Source organism: Trichosurus vulpecula, chromosome 7 (genome assembly GCF_011100635.1).
Source record: "Trichosurus vulpecula isolate mTriVul1 chromosome 7, mTriVul1.pri, whole genome shotgun sequence".
Lineage (NCBI taxonomy): Eukaryota > Metazoa > Chordata > Mammalia > Diprotodontia > Phalangeridae > Trichosurus > Trichosurus vulpecula.
Genome location: NC_050579.1, coordinates 205326683 through 205351105, shown reverse-complemented (window position 1 = coordinate 205351105; position 24423 = coordinate 205326683). Strand labels below are relative to the sequence as shown.

Here is a 24423-nt window from a genome sequence, read left to right as displayed (position 1 = left end):
AGCTGATTCTGATTCTATTAAGTAGAATAAGTATGTTCACAGTCCATTTCCATGCTCTCTTGGTATTGCTTTTTTTTCCCATCCATCTAAAATGTGCTTACTTTTTTTCTTCAGTAAGGATCAGACAGGCATTTTAATGTTTGGCTTAGATGAAAAAGCAAAATAAATCAGATCTGATAATTGACTTGTTCTGAAGTTGCATTGGTTCCTTTTTCCCTTCATTTCTCTTGCAGAATACACCAACAAGGAAGTCCTGGGCAGTCTCCTCCTGCAGACACGGTCTTCAGCAATCGTAGGGGAAGACAACTCCCACAGGTTCCAATAAGAAGCGGCAGTATAGAACAAGGTATCACTTAATGAATGAGCTATCATAGTCAATAAATTTGAGGTTTCAGAGCATACCCTTTTTTCAGAATCTGTCACTTTTCTAGCATAAAATAATTACTTTTACACTGGACAGAATTATGTGAATGGTAAGAATATGATTTATTTAGATTCTTGGATTGTCAGTCTAAAGTACTAATTAAATGTTTAAAAAACATCTTTGAGGAGTGACAGAAGTTACAGCATGAAAATGACAAAGCAAAAGTATAAATATCCTCCACCTTTGTAGTAGTATCTCTCAGGCATCAAAGGAAACAAGTAGTTTAAAGTGAATTCTTCCACTAAATGCTTGTGGCTTACTTTGCTGACCCAATTGCCAGCTTAGTACTAAACGGCTATTTCCTTGAGGATTATGATTTGCAACTATTTACTAGAATCAAACAGTGGACATGACTGGATTTTCAATTTAATTTTAGAAATGCATATTACTTTATTATTTTCTAATGTGTATATTGTATTTTATAATGTGCATAACTTGCTTTTTAAAGTGACAGTTTGAAGTCACAAACATTATCCAGGTCAAATGGTTTCTATGATGAATATAAAGTTGCTGGTTCCTGAGGGGAAAAATACATAAAAGTTATTGTTTTAAATGAATGATATTTGTTACTGTTATATAGTGATAAAAGAATGTGTAAACTTAGATGCTTTTTCTTGGAGTTTGTAGGTATTGATAATTTACAAAAAAAAATGTGATTGGGTATCCTTATATAAATATAAATGCAATATCCTTGACTAAGTCAACATAGATTTGATAAAAAATATGTACGGTCAATCTTGAAATGCTGAATATTTTCCCCCTACCCGTATCTACCATAGCTGAATTTCATTTTGTCTTTTTTCTATGTTTAGGATGTCTCCTTTTCATTTAAATGCTAAGTACAGTATGGGTACTAGAACTGTTACATAATATCTTAAAATATGGCTGAATTTTTGCATTAGAAAGTTGGAAACTATCAGTTCACTTGGTTAAATTTCTGGTCTGAATAATGGTTTTTCTTGGTATGTCACTTTTCATTATATATATTTTTTATTTTTTTGGAAGGGGGTATTTTCTTTCTGAATATTATGTATTTTATTTTACCTTGAGCTATTTTGTTGATCCCTAGGAGTAAAAATGCTTTACTTAAAGCATTATGACACAAATATGGGTTGAACTAGATGACTTTTGAAGTTTCCTCCAACTTTGAGAGTCTGTTTCTCAATAAAAATCAAAGGCTTAATAAAAGACACAAATTGATTTTTCAAATGGATATCACAATATGTATGAGGAAGTATAATAGGTGAAGAGCAATGCTGGTTCTATAAAACCCTAGACTTGTATGTGTTAATACATAATACTTTCAGGTTATATATAATGAATTCTTTTACAGTTGGGGGCCAATAGGGTCTCCCTTGGAAATAATTTATTTTGTGGAAATTTAACTTTATTTTCTGAAATAATAATTTTCATTTTTGTTTATCTCTTCATAGTTTTATCTAAAGTCTATTGTTCACTCTGTTTTCTAAGATATTGTGTGAGAAGACTGTTCAATATTGATGACTGTTTAGAGAGACTAACCCTTTAAAAAAAACTAAAACATTGTTCTTTTATATTTACATTAAAACAAGTGCAGGCCTGATTTGCCATATCCATTCATGTTTTCCTGTTGCACAATTTAAGAATGATATTAAATTTGGTGCTTAGCTACCATCATGAGTTGTCAGCTTTATATTATCAGATATCTGGGTCCTAAATGACATTCCTGTTAGAAATTCTTTGCATTTCCTCCACTTGTAAATCAAGCACTCTAAGGGTTTGATACCAAATAATTGCATTTCATATCGATCATATATGATGAGACGGTTGCTATTTTATTGCCATAAAGCCAAGAATTGCTTCTACAGATTCAAGGGGAATATATTTCGAATTTCCGTTAGAGGATAATCACTTTTTTTGCTTAAAAACTGAATATTTACTATTCATGATATTAATATTCACAGATGTCTTGCAGAGAAATTCATCAGTTTGTCAGGTTTGCACTGAGTGGAAGAACGAAAGTGACTGAGAATGAATTGGTCGTGTTTTTTCTTCTAATATTTAGTTTTACAGGCTCATCTTATTGTACTTAAAACTTTTTGTTTGCCTGATGTTACTAGGTATTTCTTCAATGATATATGTCTTTGAGAGTCATAGCAATTTGTTCTTAAATTACAACTACTAAAAATATATTGTGGTATCAAAGGGTTTTTTAATGTCTATAATTCTAAATATTCTCATTTTTGATATGTTATAGACAAATGCTTTGGATAATAGTGGTAGACAATGTCAAAGTGCTCAAAACACTGAAACCCCAAGAATTCCCATGATAAAGCAAAATTTTCTTTGCATGTATATTTATCAATATATTGCTGAATGAGTTTTTTAAATCTTTCGTTGCTATTTCTTGATAATACATTTAAATATTGAGCCCAAGTAATTGATTCTGACTCAGTTACATTTTGTTATAAGAATTTATTAAAGATTTCAATTAATGAAAGTGATAGGATTTAAGTTGGAGTAGTTTCCATAATACTTTCCTGTGAATACACTTTATTCTAATAAGTTTGCTTTATTTTCTGACAATTTTAATATAATTTTATACACACACATGTGTATGTATATATGTATACATACATACATACATATATATTCAGTTTTTCAAAGAGAATAATACTGATTGAGTTTCCATGTTGGGAGTTAGTATGACATAGTGAATAGAGAGCTGGCTTTGACTTTGGTTTGAGTCCTGCCTCTGACATATCATGGCTGTGTGACCTGGGCAAATCATTTAACTTCTCAGTGTTCTAGACAACTCTGTAAAACTCTAAGTTTCAGAAAAGGTGCTGATCTGTTGGTAGAAGTTTTTGTTTTGTTTCGTTTTGCCCCACATAGGCATTTCCCATCAGTGAAATCATGGATCTGTATGAATCCATCACACTTATTTGAGCTTCTTCTGCGCTTGCAATTTTTCATTTTTCTTTCTTTTTTTCCTTCCTTCCTTCCTTTCTTCCTTCCTTCTTTCCTTCCTTCCTTCCTTCCTTCCTTCCTTCCTTCCTTCCTTCCTTCCTTCCTTCCTTCTTTCATTTCTTAGAACAATTTTATTTGACAACTGCACTTAGTTTAACTTTTCTTAGACTTACTTCTTATAAACCTCTTGGAACAAATATGGTAATGTTCCTGATTTTGACTCCTTACCAAAGCAGAAAGTAATCTCATTCTTAAATTATTTTCCTCTATACACATGTACTATGTTGTTACCAAAATTTTTGATATGGTAATCAGAACATTTGTCTGTATGGTTATTTTTCTTGAATGAGTCAATCCACTGCATATTCTTTCTTGTATGTTAGGATAAATCTTTAGTATTAGTGAGAATTCTTTAAAAGAATACAATTAATTCTTCTTGTCCCTAAAACTTGTTTTGGAGCCTGTTAAAAACAATTTGCTCAAATAGGCAGCTATATGTATGTTATGGGATTTAATTCTTATCAATTTGATTCAACTGCTATTAATAGATGACTGCTACATGTAGACCATAAAATGGCTGCTATACACAACCTGGTTTTCAATTAAAATAGGTTCTCCAAGAAATTCAGTTGAGATGAGAATTGGTCTATTCCAGAGATTTCAAACATGCTGGTCACATGTAGCCAACAACACTCCTGTGTGAGACCCACATCAGATTAAAATGTTATTGGGAAATATTGACACCGTTGGTCTATAACATAATGAAAATTTACAGTTATTGGAAACTTGGGAAAAGAGAGGAATAGGTGTGCATGTAGTTTCTAGAGATAATGTTAAAAAAAGCATCCCTGCATAACATAATGCTATCACATCATAGAAGTGGGCAGGAGAGAGATAGCCAAAAATTTGGTCACTTTCCTTGATTTATACTGACATTGTCCTAATGCAAATGAGTGAATAGGATACCACAATACTTAGTTACTTATAATAACATCTTGGGAGAATTTTCTGGGCCGTGGGATAGGATATTTTTTTCCTACAGAATCATATGCTTGAGGTAGAAATATGGAGGCAGGGGGAGGGGAATGGGTGGTTAATCTATATCTTTGAGACACAGAATATCTAAGACCAACTTTTTCATGGATACACTGGTGAATCAAGTAGAAGTTTATGAAATTGATTGTCACTACAATCAGAAAAAGCTGAATAGACACAGAATTTCACCATTTGCTGCTTTATTCAGACTGCTTCTCCTTTGGAAATAATAATAAGGAATACTCTTTATAATGTAGAGATATTGATGAAGTAAGGAAAGTAGAATTTAATTAACAGATTTTTTCTTGATGTCCACTAGATGGGCTAGAGTGATGCAGTCTCTCAACTAGAGAAAAGTAATTGCTATTAATAAGAAATGTAAATACAAATAAAATAATTTCACAAATAATCACTGTTATAAAAATTAAGAAATATGTTTTCCCATGGACAATGTAATATCACATTGCAAACATATCTAGAGATATTAAAAATTATGAGGTTCCCAGAAAGTAGAAGAGAGATATCATGAACTTTTTGTTTTAGACTATCTACATTTTTACTTCTTCATTTTTGTGATTTCATTTGACATCTTCTGAGGACTTTACTAAAGTCTGTTTGAAGACAATAGAGATTCCATCATCCTTTGATTATTTTTAATGCCATATTTGATCCTGCCCAACTTTGGCATCTCATGGTTTGTCATTACAACTTATCATATCACTTTTATACATTATATATATTTTATTGTTCATGTCATTGTCTTATTACACATTTCCTTGTCTAACTATAAATTTGCTGATTTCTTTCTTTTGTTTCCATCATTATGTGCATTTAATTCATTGAAGAACAAGACAAATATAGCTCTTCCTCAAAAGGTAAATATTAATGTAACTTTTCTAACCCTTTAACATTGTTACCTTTCCATTATAAAATGTAGTAGGTATTTTGGAACTTTGCTCTCTTGAATTTTAAAACATCAACATTTTAATGAACAGGTTAATTTAAAATGATAATTGTTTACCCAGTCCATCATTGTTGCTTTTGAATTTGAAATACATTTAGAGGGCTCTGATTTCTTTGAAAAGGGTTGAATAGAATGTTCAGTGTTAATTGTCAGTGTATATGGGTAAATTAGATGAACTCTTGAAGAAAGTACTATTACTTAAGGAAATTAATATCTATGTTTCATAAATCTATATTTATTCATACAGATAAATTAGAGAGCATTCAGTGTAACACGAAGCTCCTTATCAAAGTAATAGAAGTATCAAAGTTAATTCCATTTACTCTTCTGCTTTTGATCAAGAATATGACTTTCACTTTTTCTTCATGAAGGACCTAACCATATGATCAGGTAGAGACCGGGAGCAGAAAATTGTCCTAGTTAATAATCCCGATATGCTCCTAGGATAGGAAGATAGATGTTTCTGTGCCTGACTACAACCTATCTGCAATCACTGCTTTCAAAGGGATGCAATGGTTGTAAATTACTGAACATCCCAAAAAAAGTGAACTACCGGTTCACATTTGATCTTTTCTTTAATCTTGTCTGAGGTAACATCCTATTTCCAGAATACTTGTTTGATGCTCCAAAATATGTGGATCTCTCACTATCCCTGCATACTGCCTGGGCTTTTCCTATATTAGCAGAAGAGCCAAATGTTTTAGTATGGATTTTCAAAATGCGAAAATCGCAACCTATCGTTTTGCCATCCTTGTTGCACAGAAAAGACAGTTGAAAATTTTAAAACATGCTGCAATAGCTAAAACGGAGACTAAGCTCTCAGTGCTATTATGAAGTCACCATTTTAAGCTTAAAGACCTCCAGAAATGCTAGTATTATGAATGCATTGCTGCCCTTATTTGAATGCTTTAAATTCTGTCACACCATACTTCTTATCATCCTGATTTCAAATGTATCACTAGATGACATGTGTTCTTTTTGTTCTCATGGTATTGCACTGCTTTCTGTGCATTCTGCTTTTGCCATTAAAGTACATGCTACATGGCTACATGGAAGGAACACACGTCCTTTGGGTTCAGAAGGATTAAAGTGAGCCCCAATGCAACTGAAAGGTATAGAGTCCTTTAATTATAGTTAATCGATAAACTTTACTAGAGAAATGTGAGAATTTAATAGTTCGCTTCAGAATTCCACAAAGCAGTTTAAAATAAAAAGTAACGCTGTATGTACAGAGCAACAAAATCAAGCTGCCTTTGTAAATAAATCTGTCACCTACTAACCAAAGTTTGTGAATGGAAAGTGAAAAAAAATGGTGAGCAAGACAATGTAGTATAGAGGAAAGAAGACTGAATTTTAAGTCAAAGGACCAGGGATATTAAAATACCTTGTATAGTCTTGGGCAAATTAATTCACCTCTATGGGCCTCAGTTTTCAAACCTCTAAAATTAAGGGGTTATACTAAATCTTTGAGGTTCCTTTGAACCATAAACCCTATGACCCCGTGAGTCGGTGTTGAGGTCCAAATTGACTTGGATCAGGAAAAAGTTTTGTTTAGCCTGAAATTCTTACAATAGAGATAGCCTCCCTGCTAGGCTATATGCTGGACCTTCAGAACTAGACTGAGCATAGAGAAGTCTTCCTGTTTTTTTTAGACTGATGGATTTAATTTATGGTCAAAATTATAGACTAAAGGTTCTCTGTGGCTAGTGCATACTATATAGTAAAGCATGTCTCCAGAGTCATCATTCTAGTTTTCAAATTGCCCAGCATTTCTTAGGAAGATAGTTGGTTCATAAAGCTATTGCCTGCCACCTCAGCCTTGCTATGATAATAAATCCTATACTTATGCCTTGGAGGAAGGCCACAAATGCCTCCCTCATAATGGTCACTGCTACTCAATTTACAATATCCTCACTGCAAATTGTAATGGACACTTGCTCCATAATATTTTGTTCCATTTGGTGAAATATATCCAATATATATGAGTGAGGTCTGTCATCTTCTGGAGATGGGAATATGGGAGGAGGAACTAACAATATCCCTATCTCTGTTTCCCTTTTAACAGCCTATAGCATTACAGCATCAAGGCTGTGAAAGATCAAAGTTCTGATAGGTAGGAGTTCTTAAAAGTCATCAGTTAAATTTTTTTTTATCCTTTTCAACCCTTGTATTGCATTCCATGAAAAACTGAATAAAGCCAACAAATGTAATTTTGGGAATGCTTCAGAATGCTGGGAAGAAGTGCAATGCAGAATCAGAAAATGGCTTACAGATGACTTTCCTTGTGACTTAAGGGTGAAAGTGAACAGAGGAACTAGAAGCCCAAGGAAATGTTAACTCTTTTAATCACCTCAAAATGTCTTTTTAAAAATATTAGTCCTAGAATTATAGAAGCTCATTAAAAGAATCAGTTTCATTTATGGGATGTCATGCTGGGCTAGTGTACATATAGTGTATACTGTGTTATAATCACATGTATATAGAGGGAATTAAACTTCACATGGTTAAAAAAAAGCCACTTGAGAAAGAATGAATAATCAATCAACAAGTGTTTTTTAAACACCTACTGTGTGTCAGGTACTAAGCACTGAGGATACAAAAACAAAAATGTAACAGCCCCTTTCCTCAAGAAGCTTCCATTCTATCAGAAGAGGAAATACAACAAAAATGAAAAGAACTTGTTGGCGGGGGATGTAAGCAGATGAGGAGATCAGGAAAGGTTTCATTTAGAAGATGATGTTTAAGCTGAGTTATGAAGGAAAAGGGGAATTTTAGGAGGCAGAGGCAGAGGAGAGGAGGCAGTATATTCCAGCCACCTTCAAAAGACAGGACAATGACACATAAGATGAAGGAGGAAAGTTAGGTCAGCTGAACCATAGAATTTAGGAAGGGAAGTCATGCGTATGTAATAAAACTGGAAAAGTAGGTGGGTCAGGGTTGTGAAGAATATTAAATAATAAATAGAATAGTTTATATATGATCTAGAGGCAATAGGGCGTCAATGGAATTTATTATGTACAGTAGCGACATGGTCAAATCTGAGCTGTGGAAAAGTCTAATTGGTAGGGAAGCTAGACTGGAGAAGAAAGACTTGAGTAAGGAAGACTAAATAGGAGGCAATTGCGATAGTCCAAGTGATACATGATGAGGACCTGAATTAGGGTAGTAGCTATATAAATAGAGAGAAGGGGATAGATGTCAAAGATGTTTTTGACTTGAGACATAAGATTTGGCAATTGCGATTTAAGGGGAGTGGCAAGGTACGATGAAACTGAGGCTATAAATCAGAGTGAAAGAAACAAAAAGTTAAGAAAGTTGTTTGTATGTTTCAACTTTGAGAAAGAATAAAGTTGTAGGAATTATAATAAGGAACCCAGCTCGTTTGTAAGGAGAGTCCTAAGCCTACTTGATATCAAAATGCAGCTTGTTCCCTAAGGGCAATTTCAGCAGATTAGCTGGTCTTTCCTTCATTAAGGGCCAGTAATTTCAATTAGAATATATGCAAATAGGCATATGATCTGCTAATGAGATTAAATTCACTTGAACAAACTGAAAAGGGTTTTCCTCAAATAGTCCCCTTTGACCATCTCATTGTTAGCTGAATCCTTCAATAAACTCACTATTACTACGATGATAGCTATAATCACATTGCAATTACGCATTGCTAATGAATTCATACTGTCTATGTGCAGTGACCTTAGTCTCATCATGGAGGGTGCATTATGTCAAACAGATAGATTATAGGACCTGACATTCTCTGAAATGTCTGTTAATAGGGATATGCTTTGGAAATGATAGTTAATATTTAAGGATTTATCAACCGGAAAGATTTTAAGTTGACTCCTATCTAAATAGTTGTCTAGTGAAGGAAAAAAGGGGAGGGACACAAGGCTCTTTTTCCATTGAGGGAATACTCAGATATAGCAGAAGTTGCTTAAATTTCTAGGTCTGGGTTTTCTCATTTATTGTGTGAGGCTGATTGTAGTATACTTGCATGGCTGTCTTTAGGGGTGGTTGTTTGAATATAGTCTCTGTCTTATTTGTCCTCATAATGTGGATATATTTACCAACCAAGTTTTCCCTGCAATTTTTGGGGACTGACAAGATAAATTCCCTGCAAACCATTTGGTGTCATGGGATCCCTTTGTCCTTATTTACAGGTTTTTCTTCATTATTTAGAGAGGTTTTTTGTTTGTTTATTTTTAGTCTGGAACTGTTGTTTCATCGATGCAGTTAGGTAGCACACTGGACCTTTTGTTAGAAAGACCTAAGTTTAAATCCTGCCTTGGACACTCACTACCTGTGTATCACTGAGAAAGTTACTTAACCTGTCTGCCTTAGTTTTCTCATCTGTAAAACGGGGATAATAATCTATTTTATAGAGTTGTTGTGAGGATAAAATGAGATAATATTTGTAATGCGCTTTTCAAACCTTTAAGTGCCATCAAAATGCTAGCTATTATTTATGGTTGTCTGTGGTTTGTCATTTGTCCTCAAAGAGGACCATGACCTCAGGGCCGTGCAAAGTCACCAGCCTTACTTTCTCCTCCAGAACCATCTGAGTCCAGTGGGCAGATACAGATCAGGATGACTGGAGATGGCCCAGGATACAGTGGGAGAGCTTGACCTTTTTAAACTATGGTCTTTTCAGGTCCTCACTTTGAGTGAGGCAACGCCAAGTCAGTGAATAGGCCTCTTTAAAAAGTGAGTCAAGGGATGGCCTCTTTAATAAAAACAAACAAACAAAAAAAAAAACAACTCAGGGTTGCTGGCCAAAAGAGAAACAGTTACTATTTACATTCACTCTGAGCCAGGGGCCAAAAAATAAGCATTAAGGGTGCTTGGACAGGGACCTACTGTTGTCCAATCAATGAGACCCAGAGTAAATTGAGCTATTATTTATCATTGTAGGGAACTCCAAATAAAGAAGCTCTGTTTACGACAGCAAGTCAGCAGCTTCTCTGCAACTTTTAATCTTAGGGAGTTTCCTGAGCCACTGAGTCATTACGTAACATTCCCTGGATGACACAAGTAGTTGTATCAGAGGTGAGAATTGAACAAGTGGGTCTCCCTGACTCTAAGATCATTTCCCTATTAAACCACTTTGCCTCTAAAAAAAAAGGATGATATATACAATATGATTTCTGAGCAATATGTGTGTGCATGTGTGTGCACGTGTGTGTGTAAGTGCATGCATGCTAGGGAAGCTGAATAATATCAGAGAGAAAAGATTGCAGACAGGAAGAGTTTTCTCTGACATGTGCAGCTCTAAGTTGCCAATGAGTTACTGATCTGTCATCTGTATTAGTGAAAGGAATTTCCACCCTGAGAGTCCTTTGATACGCTAAAAGATGTATACTTCCCAAAAAACTAAATCAAGCCAATCTTTGGAACTTTTAGGAGTGTTACATCCTCAGAGATGTGTGGTTTCTCAGGTTGTTGATTAGCCATTTGTCTCTCTCCAGCACGGGTGAAATGGCCCTTAGGAGCTGGTATTTTTTGCTCTCTCTGTGAATATCAATATTGCCCACATGGCCCTTCATTCTGTAGGAAGTGGGGAAGGATTGAATAAGAAGAATTTATTCAGAAATTAACAAAGAATTTAAGAATAGAGGCAGGCAGAGGTGTTCTGGTCGATGTTTAACAACCAGCTCTCTGAAAAATGTACATTAAACATTTTTTAAAGTTTAACATGAAAATTTGTCAATCAGCTGGCTCTCTTGAACCAGCTGACTCCAGCACAATCCTGGGTAGAAGGGTTCTAAAGTTCATTTTTTTAGGGGGAACCAAAAAAAACCCATTTATCCAATAGTATATTTACCAATAGAAAGTCCTGATTTCCTAAGCAAAGAAAAAAAAACAAACCAATACTAGGGCCCTGGAAGAGTAGTTATAGAGGAAGCATTTAAGATCAAAACCAAATGATTACTTCTATTTCTCTGTCTTCAAAAGAGAGTCAGCCATAATAGACAAAAACAACTCCACTCTGATGCTCTCCATGTACTCTCTGTTGCTCATGGCCTACATATGAATGGAGCACAGTACTGTCATAAAAAGATGGCATAGTATCATCCCAGAAGACTGCCTTTTATACAGCTCATTTGCCCATGAATGCTCCAGTTATTCTCAAACATCCTAACTGTGTCATCTGCTCAGGGACTGATATTTTCATTGATGCTTATACATTTTTCAAGTATGTTCAACTCTTGAGAAGTTTATGCCCTTGTTTAGGAGTTGCAGGGATTGATTTAAGCAGCTTAGCAAAATAGGTTTGATAAAGTCATTATCTAAGACAAAGCCACAGATATATGATTTGGAATTCTAGGGCTATTCTGTGTAGGACTAAATGGGATATCTCACAAAGTGAAAATCTTTTTTCACTTAAAAAATTCATTAAGTTAAATTTGTGTCTTTTAGACTACAGAAAAAAATTAAGCAAGTCTAGTAAATATACATTCATAATCCATTTTTATGTTTTCCTGGTAAGAGAGGTTTATTACTTTGAGCATTTATTTCAGTTCCTAGGTCAATGTAAATATTCATCCACATAATGGAAAGAAATAAAAATTACTTTATGCTCTTGCAAATTGAAATATCTTTTTCAAGGAAATAAACATTGACATTTCTGTAATGTCAAATCATTTTTAAGTCCTGTCTATGTGTGTACATGTATTTGTGTTTTCACATACATGTATGCATGTTAGAGTACATAAGCATATTGCTTAAGACAATTGTAGTGAAGAGCATTTGTTGATATGACAGGTCTTTGGATTATCTTAGACAACATTAAAAAGGGGCATGTTAAATTCCTTTTTATGGAAAAAGTAACCTGAGGACTATGCCATTGTGGAAGATGTATGTGATGAATTCCTTTTACCTAATGATTTCTTATATTTGGTCATTTATTATAAAAAAATAAAATTTAGCAAGTGAAACAATAATAAATGAGTGAGGGGAATTATTGACTACAATATTCCATTTGTTCTACAAATGGGGAGATCCAAATCATCAACTTTAGTCATCAATGAATTTGAAAACTGTGCATTCCCTTTGGGAAAAAAATATGGTCATACTCAACTGCATATTTCTGTTAACGGCCATTATAATAGGATATTTTAAAATTCAGACTAAATAAGTATTTCTATTGCCATCTGACCCCTTTAGGAGGTTTTCAATCTATATCTTTTGCCCCTACTTTGGAAATGACAACCTGGTATTTCAGTTTCATACTCATTTAGCTGCCTAAGCTTTCTCATCTTTTACTCCTGCTTAATCTCTGCATATTTCTTTTTTTAAAAAAAAATAATTTATTACGTTTAGTTTCCTCTGGTAATGCAGATTGTAATGAAAATAAAGTTGCTATAATGAATAAAGTGGAGAAGGAAATGGCAAACCACTCTAGTGTCTTTGCCAAGAAAACCCCAAATAGGGTCACAAAGAGTCAGACATAACTGAAATTACTCAACAACGAAAACAGCAATATAATGAATAAAAAGCTGGCCTCCAAATCAGAACCTACATTGAAATCCCACTTCTAACAAATACTATCTATGTAACTCTGGGCAAGGCTTAACCTCTCAGTGTGCCAGGCAATAAACTGTAGAAATTGCAGAAAAGTGCCCCATTAGGAGGAGACTCATTAGGAAGTTTTCTAGATCGATCAAATAACAGTTCTGAATCCCTTCCCTCCCAAATGCTATGACAAATGAACAGGATAATCCATGCAACTATATACTGGATTGCATTGTAGATACAAAACCCCTGGTTTGGGAATCAGGAGACCTGAGTTCTAGTCCCCTTGACTCATTTCAACTCCATAGTTCCTAGTTTCCTTCCATCTGTAAAAATTCAACTTTCATGACCATTGGATCATAGCATCATAGATTTAGAGCTGAAATGGACCTTAAAGGCCCTTTTACAGAAGAAACTGAAATCAGAGAAGGATAAGTGACTTTTCCAAAGCTGCACAGTTAGCGTTTGAGGCAGGCTTCAAATTCATATCTTCCGGACTCCATGTCCATTGAGCCTTAATAGCATTAAAGGAAAAATATTTCACCAATTTGTGCCATAGCATCATAGCTTGAAGAGGCACCAGAGGTCATTGGTTCAACCTCTATCATTTTACAACCTGGATCTTCTTAATTATAAAATGAGATAAACAAAGTTTAAGTAACTTGTCCAAGGTCATAAGGCTATTAGGTATGAGGCTAGATTTGAGCTCAATTCTTCCTAAGTACAGACCCAGAATTCTTTGGCCTGAACCACCCAGCTACCTAATAGGATCTAATGGGATAACATATATCAAGGACTTTGAAAATCCAGAAGCTCTAAATAAATGATAACTCTTATTATTGTCTTTGCCACTATTTGAGGAGATTTGTTTCCTTTCCATTTTGTGGCACAGTGAACAGAGTGCCAGACCTGGAGTCAGGAACACCTGAGTTCAAATCTGTGCTCAGACACTTGTTGGCTGTGTGATCCTGAGGAAGTCAGTTAACCTCTGTTTGCTTCATTTACTCCATCTGTAAAATGACAATGATGATAGCACTTACCTCCCAGGGTTTTTGGATCATATGACATAATAATTGTAAATGATTATCACAGTGCCTTGCACATACTAAGTGATATATAAATGTTAGCTCCTATTCTTATTTTTAGTTATTAAGGGATGATTCTCAAAGGCCTACTCCTTCATCCATTTATTCCTTTACTCATTCAGCAAAGATCTATTCCATTTTGTTGTTCTTTAAAACTTTAAATACCTTTGCTTTCATCAGGTATAAGTATTTCCTCCACTAAGGCATATTTCTGTGTCCCCGTGCCTTAATAGATTGTTTTCGTGAATTGGCATGGTCAAAAGTAACATATTACTTTTCAGCCAAACTTCTGGAGATGTTGATATCTGACTTTAGTTAGAGTGGTCCTTAGGGCAAAAGTGGATACCTGGTGTACTGCTGGCCTCAAACACAAAACTATTTCAGCTTGGAAGTTCTCCAGAGTTTGTTCTCTGATGTCATAAACTTTCAACACCATGACTAGTCCTTAAAAGAGGACTTTGAGAGGAAATAGTAGTTAAACTACATTAGTGTACATTAAACAGTGCTATTCATGTGGGTTTTTTTCCAAAGAAGTGGTGAAGATATATATATTTTTTCAAATTTTCAACATTGAACTTGAAAACATTTACAAAGAGATCCATATATTCAAGTAAACATAAATAAAGATGGTATTGGTGAATTATGAATTAATTTTAGTGGATCTCTTGGTCTTTCAAAAAAGAAAATTGTTCATTGTGAAAAACATAGTGAAAGCAGATTTCCATAATGAAAATTGATAAAACTGCATCAGATTGTTAGATAGACAGACAGATAGATAGATAGATAGATAGATAGATAGATAGATAGATAGATAAAGCCCAGACCTGTTTTTTTGTTCCTTTGGTGTGATACAGGACCTCCTGCCATTATGCAGATTAGGAATCCTTCTCTAATTATAAAGATTCAAAGAGTTACTTGGAGGAACAGAGTGTTTAAGTGATTTGTCCATGGTCACCCAAATAGTATGTCAGAGACAGAGTTTGAACTGTTTTTCTTGATTCCAAGCCTATCCCTTTAGCCACAATTATAAAATTATATGTGTGTATTTCTATAGGAATTTGAATGTTTTAAAAATGTGTAGTCTGAAATGAATGCCATTTTTACATAGTCAGGATCAAAAATGAACTTACATGAGTATACCAAATAATCTTTGAGTGCTGAGAAGTATTTTTAAAAATACAATTAATTTAATAATTCAATTCTTTTTTGAAAAGCCAAGTGGATTTTAATAATTATGTGTCTAGTACAGGGTAATTTCATCATGAAGTAATTGTGATTTTTTAAAATTTATTTATAAACTATCACTTATTTGGGAGATTGATATTACTAAGTGAGATGCATGTTGGGAGTCAGCAGACAGCAACATATTATCAATGGGGAAGTATTCAGGAGAAAGAATCTAAAAGTTGGTATTAGAAAAATGTATCATCAGAAAAATAAGGAACCTATCATGTAGGTTTAATATCCATTATCCAGCCTGTGTGATCCATTGAGATGCATGCATAATGTGAAGAGAATGGAAGAAAAAACCCTCAGAATATTGGTTAGATTTCCTATAATGAATTTATAAGAAGATATAGATAATGTTATCCAAGTTGGATAGCTATTGATGGAATTCTATCCCCATTATTAAAAGGAAGAGTTGAAACCTCTATTAGAGTATTGCAGTACTGGAATTGTTTGTGTTAAAGATTATGAAAAGTTTACAAAAAATGTAAGTTTAATATTAGAGTTTGGGAAAGTTTATTTTCTTTTTCTTGCTTTGTCTTCATTGAAGACATAATCTTGAAAAAGCCCATTTGTATGCATATATACATATGTAAACATATATGCATACTAAATTAGACAAACTTTAAACTTCTAAAAATTTATAAACTCTAGAGAGTATTTGATACATTGAGACAATTTTATTTATTTTTTTATTATTATTGAATTTCTAACACTTTTTATTCCAATAATTCAATGTCAAATGTTTATTCAATATAATATTTTATTTTTTCTTGAAAAATAAGGCCATTTTTCAAAATGTGTGATGAAAATAATATTTTTCTTTCACAGACACATTTAGATTTAATACTGTAGTTCTTTTTTTCATCATTCTATTTGAAAGGCAGTATCATGAACTTACAATAAATTATTATTACTGTATTTGAGAATATTTCAATGCATTTATGTAACTGAAGGAAAGCAATAAAATGATATAGACTATTATACATACTGAGTCCATAAATCACACCAACATTTTATGAAGGGTAAACATTACAGTCTAATAAGAAAAAAAAACAATCGTAATATTTTGACTCTAATGAAATATTTTTTTAAAATTATTGGACATATTAAATTAGCATACAACTAAGAAAACAACTTAGTTAACTATACTAGTTTCCATATTGATACTGTGCATACAAAAAGAATTGCTACTATAATGCTTCAATCACCAGTCAACAGTGTCAAGTATAGAAATTTTCAACATAAAACATAGCTTTTTAATAACCACACAGGAGAGAACTTTTCAAGACTGAAACAAATACTGTGGAGAAGCTTCTCGTTTATATATATCCACAAAGGGTCTCAGATAAGATTAATGAAGTTGTAAAGGGTTGAGCGATTAATTGAGGTATATAAAATTGGTGGGATAATGGAGGTAAACAAAGGAAAATCATTGAGGTCAGCAACTGAAAGGGTGAATTTGTTAGAATGTTTTGAGAAAAAAGTAAAATCTTTTGAAAATGAGGAAAATCAGCTACAGCAATTAAGACAAGCTCTTCTGTTTTTCTGAAGAATCTAAAATTTCTTATGGTGAAGGACATTTCTGTGATCCTTCAGCATATCAGTATGTAATTTGACTTGAGACCTTCCCCAAAATGCCAACCTTATACTACTACCACAACGGAGTTTGTCAAATAGCTAATAGGCCTAGAATTCTAATTCCACAAAAGTCAAGACTAGGTTTATACCATTTATATTACTCCTAAAGACAATGTAGCTATTTCCCATGCCCAAATCATTTTCTAAAAGCATGTAGCACAAATATTTATATTGGTGTATCAGTACAGCTACTTGTCTTGATTTCTGAATCTTAATTCTGATTTTGAAGTATATTGTGTTTGTAAACAACTCAGTATGTCTCTTCATGTCTCTGGTAGTAAGATAAGTTTAATACAACTAATTTTCCACTTGTTTAATGATAATAACAATGGAATTCTTTAAAATGATTGTGGATATGGAAAGTAATGGGATTATTGTCAGCTCAATCTTTCTTTTGCTTGAAGATAATTTTGTTGGGCATTATATGAAATAATAATGATAATTTAAGATTTATGTAGCATTTCACATGTTATATTATTTGATTTTCATAACAACCCTGAGTAGTAAGTGATATGAATTAGATACAATCTTCCAAAAATTTCACAATTAAAATCAATTTCAGAGTGTGCAATTGAATTATTTTACCTAAACTGATTGAGGATCCAACTGGTTTGAGGCTCAGTAGCACACAGTAACAGGAGGGGTTTGGCTAAGTATTAAGCACATGAAATCACATCCAAGTAATCTCCCATACATGTAACTAGGAGCTGTGACTAAACCAGTCTTAAAAATTCTACAGCAAAATAGTATCAGGCTCTGAAAAATAGTTTTACACAATAGTATTTAAAATTATTTTGATCCAAGTTGAAGTGTCTATTTTAACTCATGTGACTGCTCTTTCCAGAGCAGATAGATGTCTGACTGAATGTTCAATTGGCATGGTCTCCCATTTAGGGAGAAGAGTTTATGGATCATCTGTACATTTTCTGTTTGTGCATCCATGCTATAATGTTCACCGTCTCTCCTCCCCTCACCCATCACTGGGATCCTCAGAATATCTATGAATTCAGTTTCAATACTTCATTGTCAATGCTCATAAAATTTCAGGAAAGTTAATTTTAAGTGTTTTATATTATGTTAGCTATATTAAGTATATTATATTAGTGAGTTTATTCATCCTTCATTACATCTTGTCATCATTTGACTTCTTTGGATCATTACTTTAATCATTTATCGGTATTATGAGATGGACAGAGAGAACTTGTCTAATCTGCCAAACTGTAATAATAGGCTGAAAATTTTACTAAAATGTCCCCATTGAGTCAGTGCCCCAGACACAGTTAAGACTCTTATTTAATGCCTATTAAATTTATGTACCTTTTGAGTACTAACTCTTAACAAAACTAATCAAGGCACCAAATTCTTACACTGTGCATTAATCTTGAGTTTCAGTCTCCACTTCCACAAATGGTTGTTATACATGCCAGATACCCTTGTGCTATTGCTATTGACCATGGACTGGAGATCTATGAAATGATGGGAGAAAAGGACACAATGATGACAGTGCTGATGTTCTCCTGTATCCATCATCTTAACTATGGTAGTGCTGCTATTAAATCCTCTAGCCACATGGCAAATGGGAGTCTGCACACATGGTAGGCGTGGAACACTTGGCCTTTGCAGGTATAATCAGAAGAGACAGTGTGGCATCGCGTATAGAGAGCCAGTCTAAAAGCCAGGAAGACCTGAGTTCAAATCCCAACTCTGACATATATTGACTGTGTGACCCTGAGTAAGTCAATTGACTTCTCAATGTTCTAGGGAGCTCTATAAGACTGTAAATTGCAGAGAATCTGCTGACTTGCCTTAGTAGCAGAATTTCCTTACCTGAGAGTGGAGTGTAACAGTGGAATCACAGTTTCGGGACTTATCTGTATCAGAAAATCAGAGATTTTGAGCACAAAGGGATCTTAGGTTATTCAGTGTAGACCAGTCACTTTACAAATAGCGAAACAGGTCCAGGAAGGTTAAATATTAGAATATAAGCTCTTCCTACTAGATCATAAGCCCTTTGAGTACAGGGGCTGTCTTTCTTTTGTATTATTTCTATTTCTACTATTTAACACAGTGCTTGGCACATAGTACATGTTTAATGAATGCTTTTTATTCATTCAAGCAACTTGTTCAAAGTCATGCATGTAGTAAGAGGTAAATTCGGGACTCATAAAAAAATTGAGGCTACATGGCCATAAGTTGGGCACATTATAGTAGAAATTTCTTTAATAATTGGGTTGGATAAGATGGCCTCTGGGTTCTCTTCCAACTCTCAGATTCTGTGATTCTGAGAAATGTGGTCATCTTTCAATTGCAAAGATTGTAAGCTTAATTTGATAGGATACTTGGTCATAATAGTTGGCATTTATAGAGTTCTTAGAGTATTAGAACACCTTTTATAAACATTATCTGCCTCACAACCACCCAGTGGGGGGAGTTACCACAGCCATTAATACCTCCCTTTTATGCAAGAGGAAACTGAGGCACAGAGAGGTCAAATGGCTTGCCCATGGTCACGCAGCTGGTAAATGTTAAAGGTGGGTTTTGAACCTAGAACTTCCTACCTCTAAAGCCAGATTTTTGTCCAGGGTGTTCGCTGCTCTGAGATTAGATCAGCAGCCAAATGTGATAAAAGCTTCTTTGTTGTTCTGAAGTGTCTGGATGTCTTAAAAAAGGCTTCTTTTCTAGTCAGTTAATAAAATCAACAAGTATTTTTAAGTGCCTACTATGCTAGGTGGAATAGAGGATTCAAAAGAGATCTGAGAGAGTTTCTGTCAGTAGAAAAGTAGTCCTCAAAATTGGCATAAATTGAATCAGAGAAATATGCATTGACCTTGAACAAATGAGTTATGAGTCTTTAGAAGAGTGGAATGAATATATAACCATGATTTTTCAAGTCTGCACCTTTATTTGTTTAAATAATGGAAGGAGGAGTATGTTCCTATAGTTAACATGTTTACTGATGATTATAATGATTTTTTTTAAATGGAAAATGTTATTATCTTTAAGGAGGCAACCTTTCCCAAAAATTTCAATGACTTGCTACTTTAGAAGGGAAAAAAAGGTTAAAAAGGAATGCATTTCCACATATGTTGTAATTTAAAGAAAGAAAGGTAAATTTTCTAAATTAAATTTTTCATGCACCTAATTTAGAAATAACATCCAGCTTTATAGAAAAATTGTCTTTTTTTCATTAATGATCCTATTCTCAGTGATAGCCTAAGCTGGTACACATGTAGGCACAGATGTGCACACAAACACACACTACTAGAAAATGGCCGAGGGTCATACATAGCTACTACGAGGAATAAATGAATGTCTCAGAATAGTAAATGCTCTTTACCTGATGCAGTCTCTGGAGATAAATGAAATGATTTGGTGTATGTGTTCATGCATGTATGCATGTGCATATTTGTATGATGTGTTATCTAGACTTACTCTTTCTCTATAGATGTCCTGATAGCTGATCAATTGAACACCATATTGAAAACTAAATTGTTTTCATATAATCGTTTCTAATGAGCATTTAGATTATATCCCTTCAGATAAAACTTAGGATACCTATCTTAAGTTACTAACATGTGTGTCCAGTCCTGTGTGATTCAGATTTCATTCATTTCTAGACTGACATTCAATAGTGTTGTAAATTCTGCTTATTGTCCAGCTTATTGTCATGTGAATTATTTCTATATTTCATTTAATTGGAAGATCATTAACACTGAAGTCTTAATCCATTCAGTTCTTAAAAGGTGTTCTGCATCTTTTAATGGACTTCCATTGTGTGTTTTTACAGCAAGCTTAGTAGTGGAGGAGCGAACAAGACAGATGAAAATGAAAGTACATCGCTATAAACAGACAACAGGGTCTGGTTCTAGCCAAGAACTTGATCGCGAGCAATATTCCAAGGTAAAATAGCAGTAATAAAACCGTAATTTTCCCACTTAGAAATGTAGTATTCATAGTGGGTGGAGGGACACATATCTGATTCCCAATTTTTAAAGTAATTATGGTTTTCTAAGTTATCTTTTTTATATCACGCTGGCTACAAACCCTTCCATGGCTATTGCTTCCTTATATTTCAACAAAACACAGATGCGTTTGTGCAAAGCAAGGCCAGACATCAGTAACTGGGATGCATAATTTGACAATATTTGAGTAGTAGTATTTGAAAAAGAAACACTTAACTACTTTAAGAATGCTTTAGGCAAATTCCTGTAAATAAGCAGTAATTGTGAAAATAGTTTACTAGCTTTTCATATTAACATATCAAACAACCAAATCATAAGGTATATACAGTGATTTTGAAAAGTAGGCTTTTGATATATATGTTTACACATATGTATATATAATGATGCTCGTTAATGACAAAATAATGCTCTTTATAACTCAAATTTAGCATTAATTTATGCCTATAGTAACACTGTTTTGAAATTTAAAGAAGTCACATGTTTTCTAAATTACAATAACTTATCTTTAGCAAGTAGCATTTGTATTCTAATAATATTTTAAAGGAAAAACCTAAAAGAAGTTTAATTATGGGTAATTGCTAATTGTTTTATTGAAAGTACGTTTATTCAGGCATTGTTTTCAAATTCATTTCAACAATATATCATAAAAAATGCAATCATGGTTATAGAGGTATTTGATGGTCAATTCATTATCCAAAGCAGCACATTAGAAACAGAGGACCATAAGAAATGTAAGGTTCACATGACCAACCCTTTCAGTAGTCTCTTTATGTAATATGGACCAGAACTGAAAGATGACTTTAGATAGTGCAGATTTTCAGTCATGGACCCATCAATTTAGAACCTGCTACAGAGAAAACAAAGGTATTTGGGAATTGTATTTGATCGAATGCCCCTTGGGAAGCCAAGTTACTAGTCGTGTTAAACACACTATACAGTTATCTAACATCACACTCACACCACTTCCAACCTAGAGCATGCTCAAGGAGAGATGCTACCATAGGTAACTGGCAATATTGCTGTGTAGTGCTACCAAATTCCTAAGAATCTAAACAGCCTTTGGAAAAGAAAGAATTTCGGTCAAAGGCAGGTCAACAAGCAACATTCTTTCATGCTTTAAACTACTAGACCTTGAGTCTAGCTGCCCTTCCTAGTTCCTCTTCTGATAACTCCTTTAAGCTACTGTCTCCTCCTTTGCTTATTTAACTTCTTTATTTTTTAAATTGACAACTCAATTCCCCCATAGTCTTATTCCAAATATATCCTAGTGGTAAACAGAAGAGAAGGGTAGTTGAGCTTTTTCTCAACCTTTGGGATCAAATGCAAATCTCAAATATCATAAGATTAAGGGAATATGTCAGAAAGTAACTTTAGAAAAAGAATCCTGTTCCTTTTATGATACTACTTTGCACTAATGTTACCAATGAGAAAGGGGGAAAGGAAGTAAGAAGCCAAGCAAAGAGGTGTGGTTTGGACAATGCTTTCCAGTTATTCCTGAGTTGTCTTTTCCAACAAATAAATAATCATATGTATGGTGAATGATATTCTGAAACCCTAGAATATTACATCTATTGCTTTTCAAATGTATATAAAGATTTTTTTTAGAAATCTACTGTCTGTATTCTCTGGGGTATTGCTCCATTAGAACAAAATATGACCAAATTTCAAAATTTGGAGATATCAAAAAAATGTCACATAGAATTGTAGAGTTTGGAGAGAATCAGTTAGGTCCACATTTGATGAATAAAAAATTCAAGGTAAAGAGATTAGATAATTGGTCAAATGCACTTAGATGGTTGGTCAAAGAAAAGGGAGTAGAAATCATATATTTTGACTAATTGGCCAGTTCCTTTTTTCCCTGCCCAGCATTAATGTACTGTTGTTGTCAGAGCACTGGGCCTAAAGTCAGCAAGACCTGATTTCAGATCCAGCCTCAGATACTTACTAGCTCTGTGACCATTAGTAAGTCTTTTAACCTTCAGCAGTCTGTTTCCTCAGCTGTAACATGGGACAAACGATAGCACCTACCTCCTAAGTTGTTGTGAGGCTCAAATGGGATAATATTTGTAAAGTACTTACCACAATGCCTAGCATATAGTAAGTAGTTAACAAATGCCTATTTCTTCTTTTTTCATGTGTTCCCACAAATGTACCCTGATTAAATATTCTGGTATTAGCATTACCTTATTTCAGGCATACTAATTCAGTACTTTCTAATTGGTTGAAAATATTTCTCAAGCTATATTACTTCCAATCATATTAATACCACTCTTGAAAAGCATCTTATGATATCAAATATTATAATATTTGAGTGGAAACAGTTGTGTGATCTAAACTTGCCATTTAAATTCTCTAGACCTCAGTTTTCTCCTTTGAATAACTGTGGAGGGTGTCTTGTTCCCTTTGAGCTCTAACAATCTATAAATTCATGACTCATCATTTTAATATAATAAAAAATTGAAAGCTCAACATAATTTAAAAAACCAACATATTTTTTAAAAGTAAATTTAATTAATTCATGTAGCTTATGTTTAGATTCCATACCATAATAGAATCTCAATGATAAAAGGGACTCTAGAGGCATTTGGTTCATTCCTTACCCAATGCATGAATCTCTTCTGCAATACCTCTCAGGGCTATCCAGACAGCCTCCACTTGAAGTTATCTATAGTTGTGGGGAATTCATTCTTTCCCGAGGCAGATCTTTTTTTGGACAAGTCTCTTAGAGAGTCCTTTCTTATACTGTTTTGAAATCTGTCTCCTGGTAACTTCTACCTGTTTGGTCCTAGTTTTGCCTTCTGAAAAAAGAACTGGTCTACTTAACTAAAGCTTATCTATGTAAGAACCGTACAAAACATTTGATGATAGCGATGATGGTCCTGCCCAAGACTTCTCTACTCCAGGCTGAATATCTCCAACCTGGTTTCATCATCCTTCAACATTCTATTCATATTTCTCTGGACTTTCTCCACCTTTTCAATGTGTTCCTTAAATGTGACCCATGAAACTGAGCATCACCCTCTAACAGAATGTAAGCTCTATGAGGGCAGTAACTATTTCATTTTTGACTTTGTATCCCATTCCCAGTATAGGACCTAGCACAAAGCTTAGGACTTAGAAAACATTTGTTGAATTGAATTGAATGCTCTGTGTTCCAACCAAAGTGGAGTGAATCAATCTTGCTTTGGTCACTGATTAATATTAACACCTCAGAGATCACATAACTTTCTTTTTCCACATTACATTATTGAATGATAGTAAATCTATACTAATTATAAATTCATAGGCTATTTTTGACAAAGTATACTTCTCCCATACTATATTTTTTTATGGATTTTTCAAATCCAATTGTAAAACTTTTCACTTATCCATGTTACATTCCATCCTCTTGGATTCAGACTTCCCACTGTTCAAGCTTCATCAAGATCTTTTTGTTGTTAATCCAAATACTGACATCTAACACTAGCTGTCACTCCTAGGTTTTTGTCATTCATAAATATGTTATTATCTCTGTTTTTAACCTTGTCAGTCCTGTTGAATAGAGCCTGACCAAGGAAAGAGCCCTAAGACAACCTTCCAGAGAAGCTAGATTAATCAATACTTTTGATTTAGTCAGTCAATCTA

At 33.9% G+C, this 24423-nt stretch overlaps 1 protein-coding gene across 15 annotated transcripts in view; it reads left to right on the top strand.

The window, feature by feature from the left end:
• The window catches only part of RIMS1 (regulating synaptic membrane exocytosis 1), a 425786-nt gene that overhangs the window by 260488 nt on the left and 140875 nt on the right, over window positions 1-24423 (top strand). For 14 of the 15 annotated variants that reach the window (XM_036766397.1, XM_036766395.1, XM_036766392.1 and 11 more), the window contains 2 exons: window positions 234-346; window positions 20625-20737. In XM_036766397.1, coding sequence (XP_036622292.1) covers window positions 234-346; window positions 20625-20737 — 226 coding nt within the window. Of the gene's footprint in view, window positions 1-233; window positions 347-6403; window positions 6485-20624; window positions 20738-24423 lie in introns of those variants that run through there. The other variant, XM_036766400.1, reaches the window with a different exon arrangement.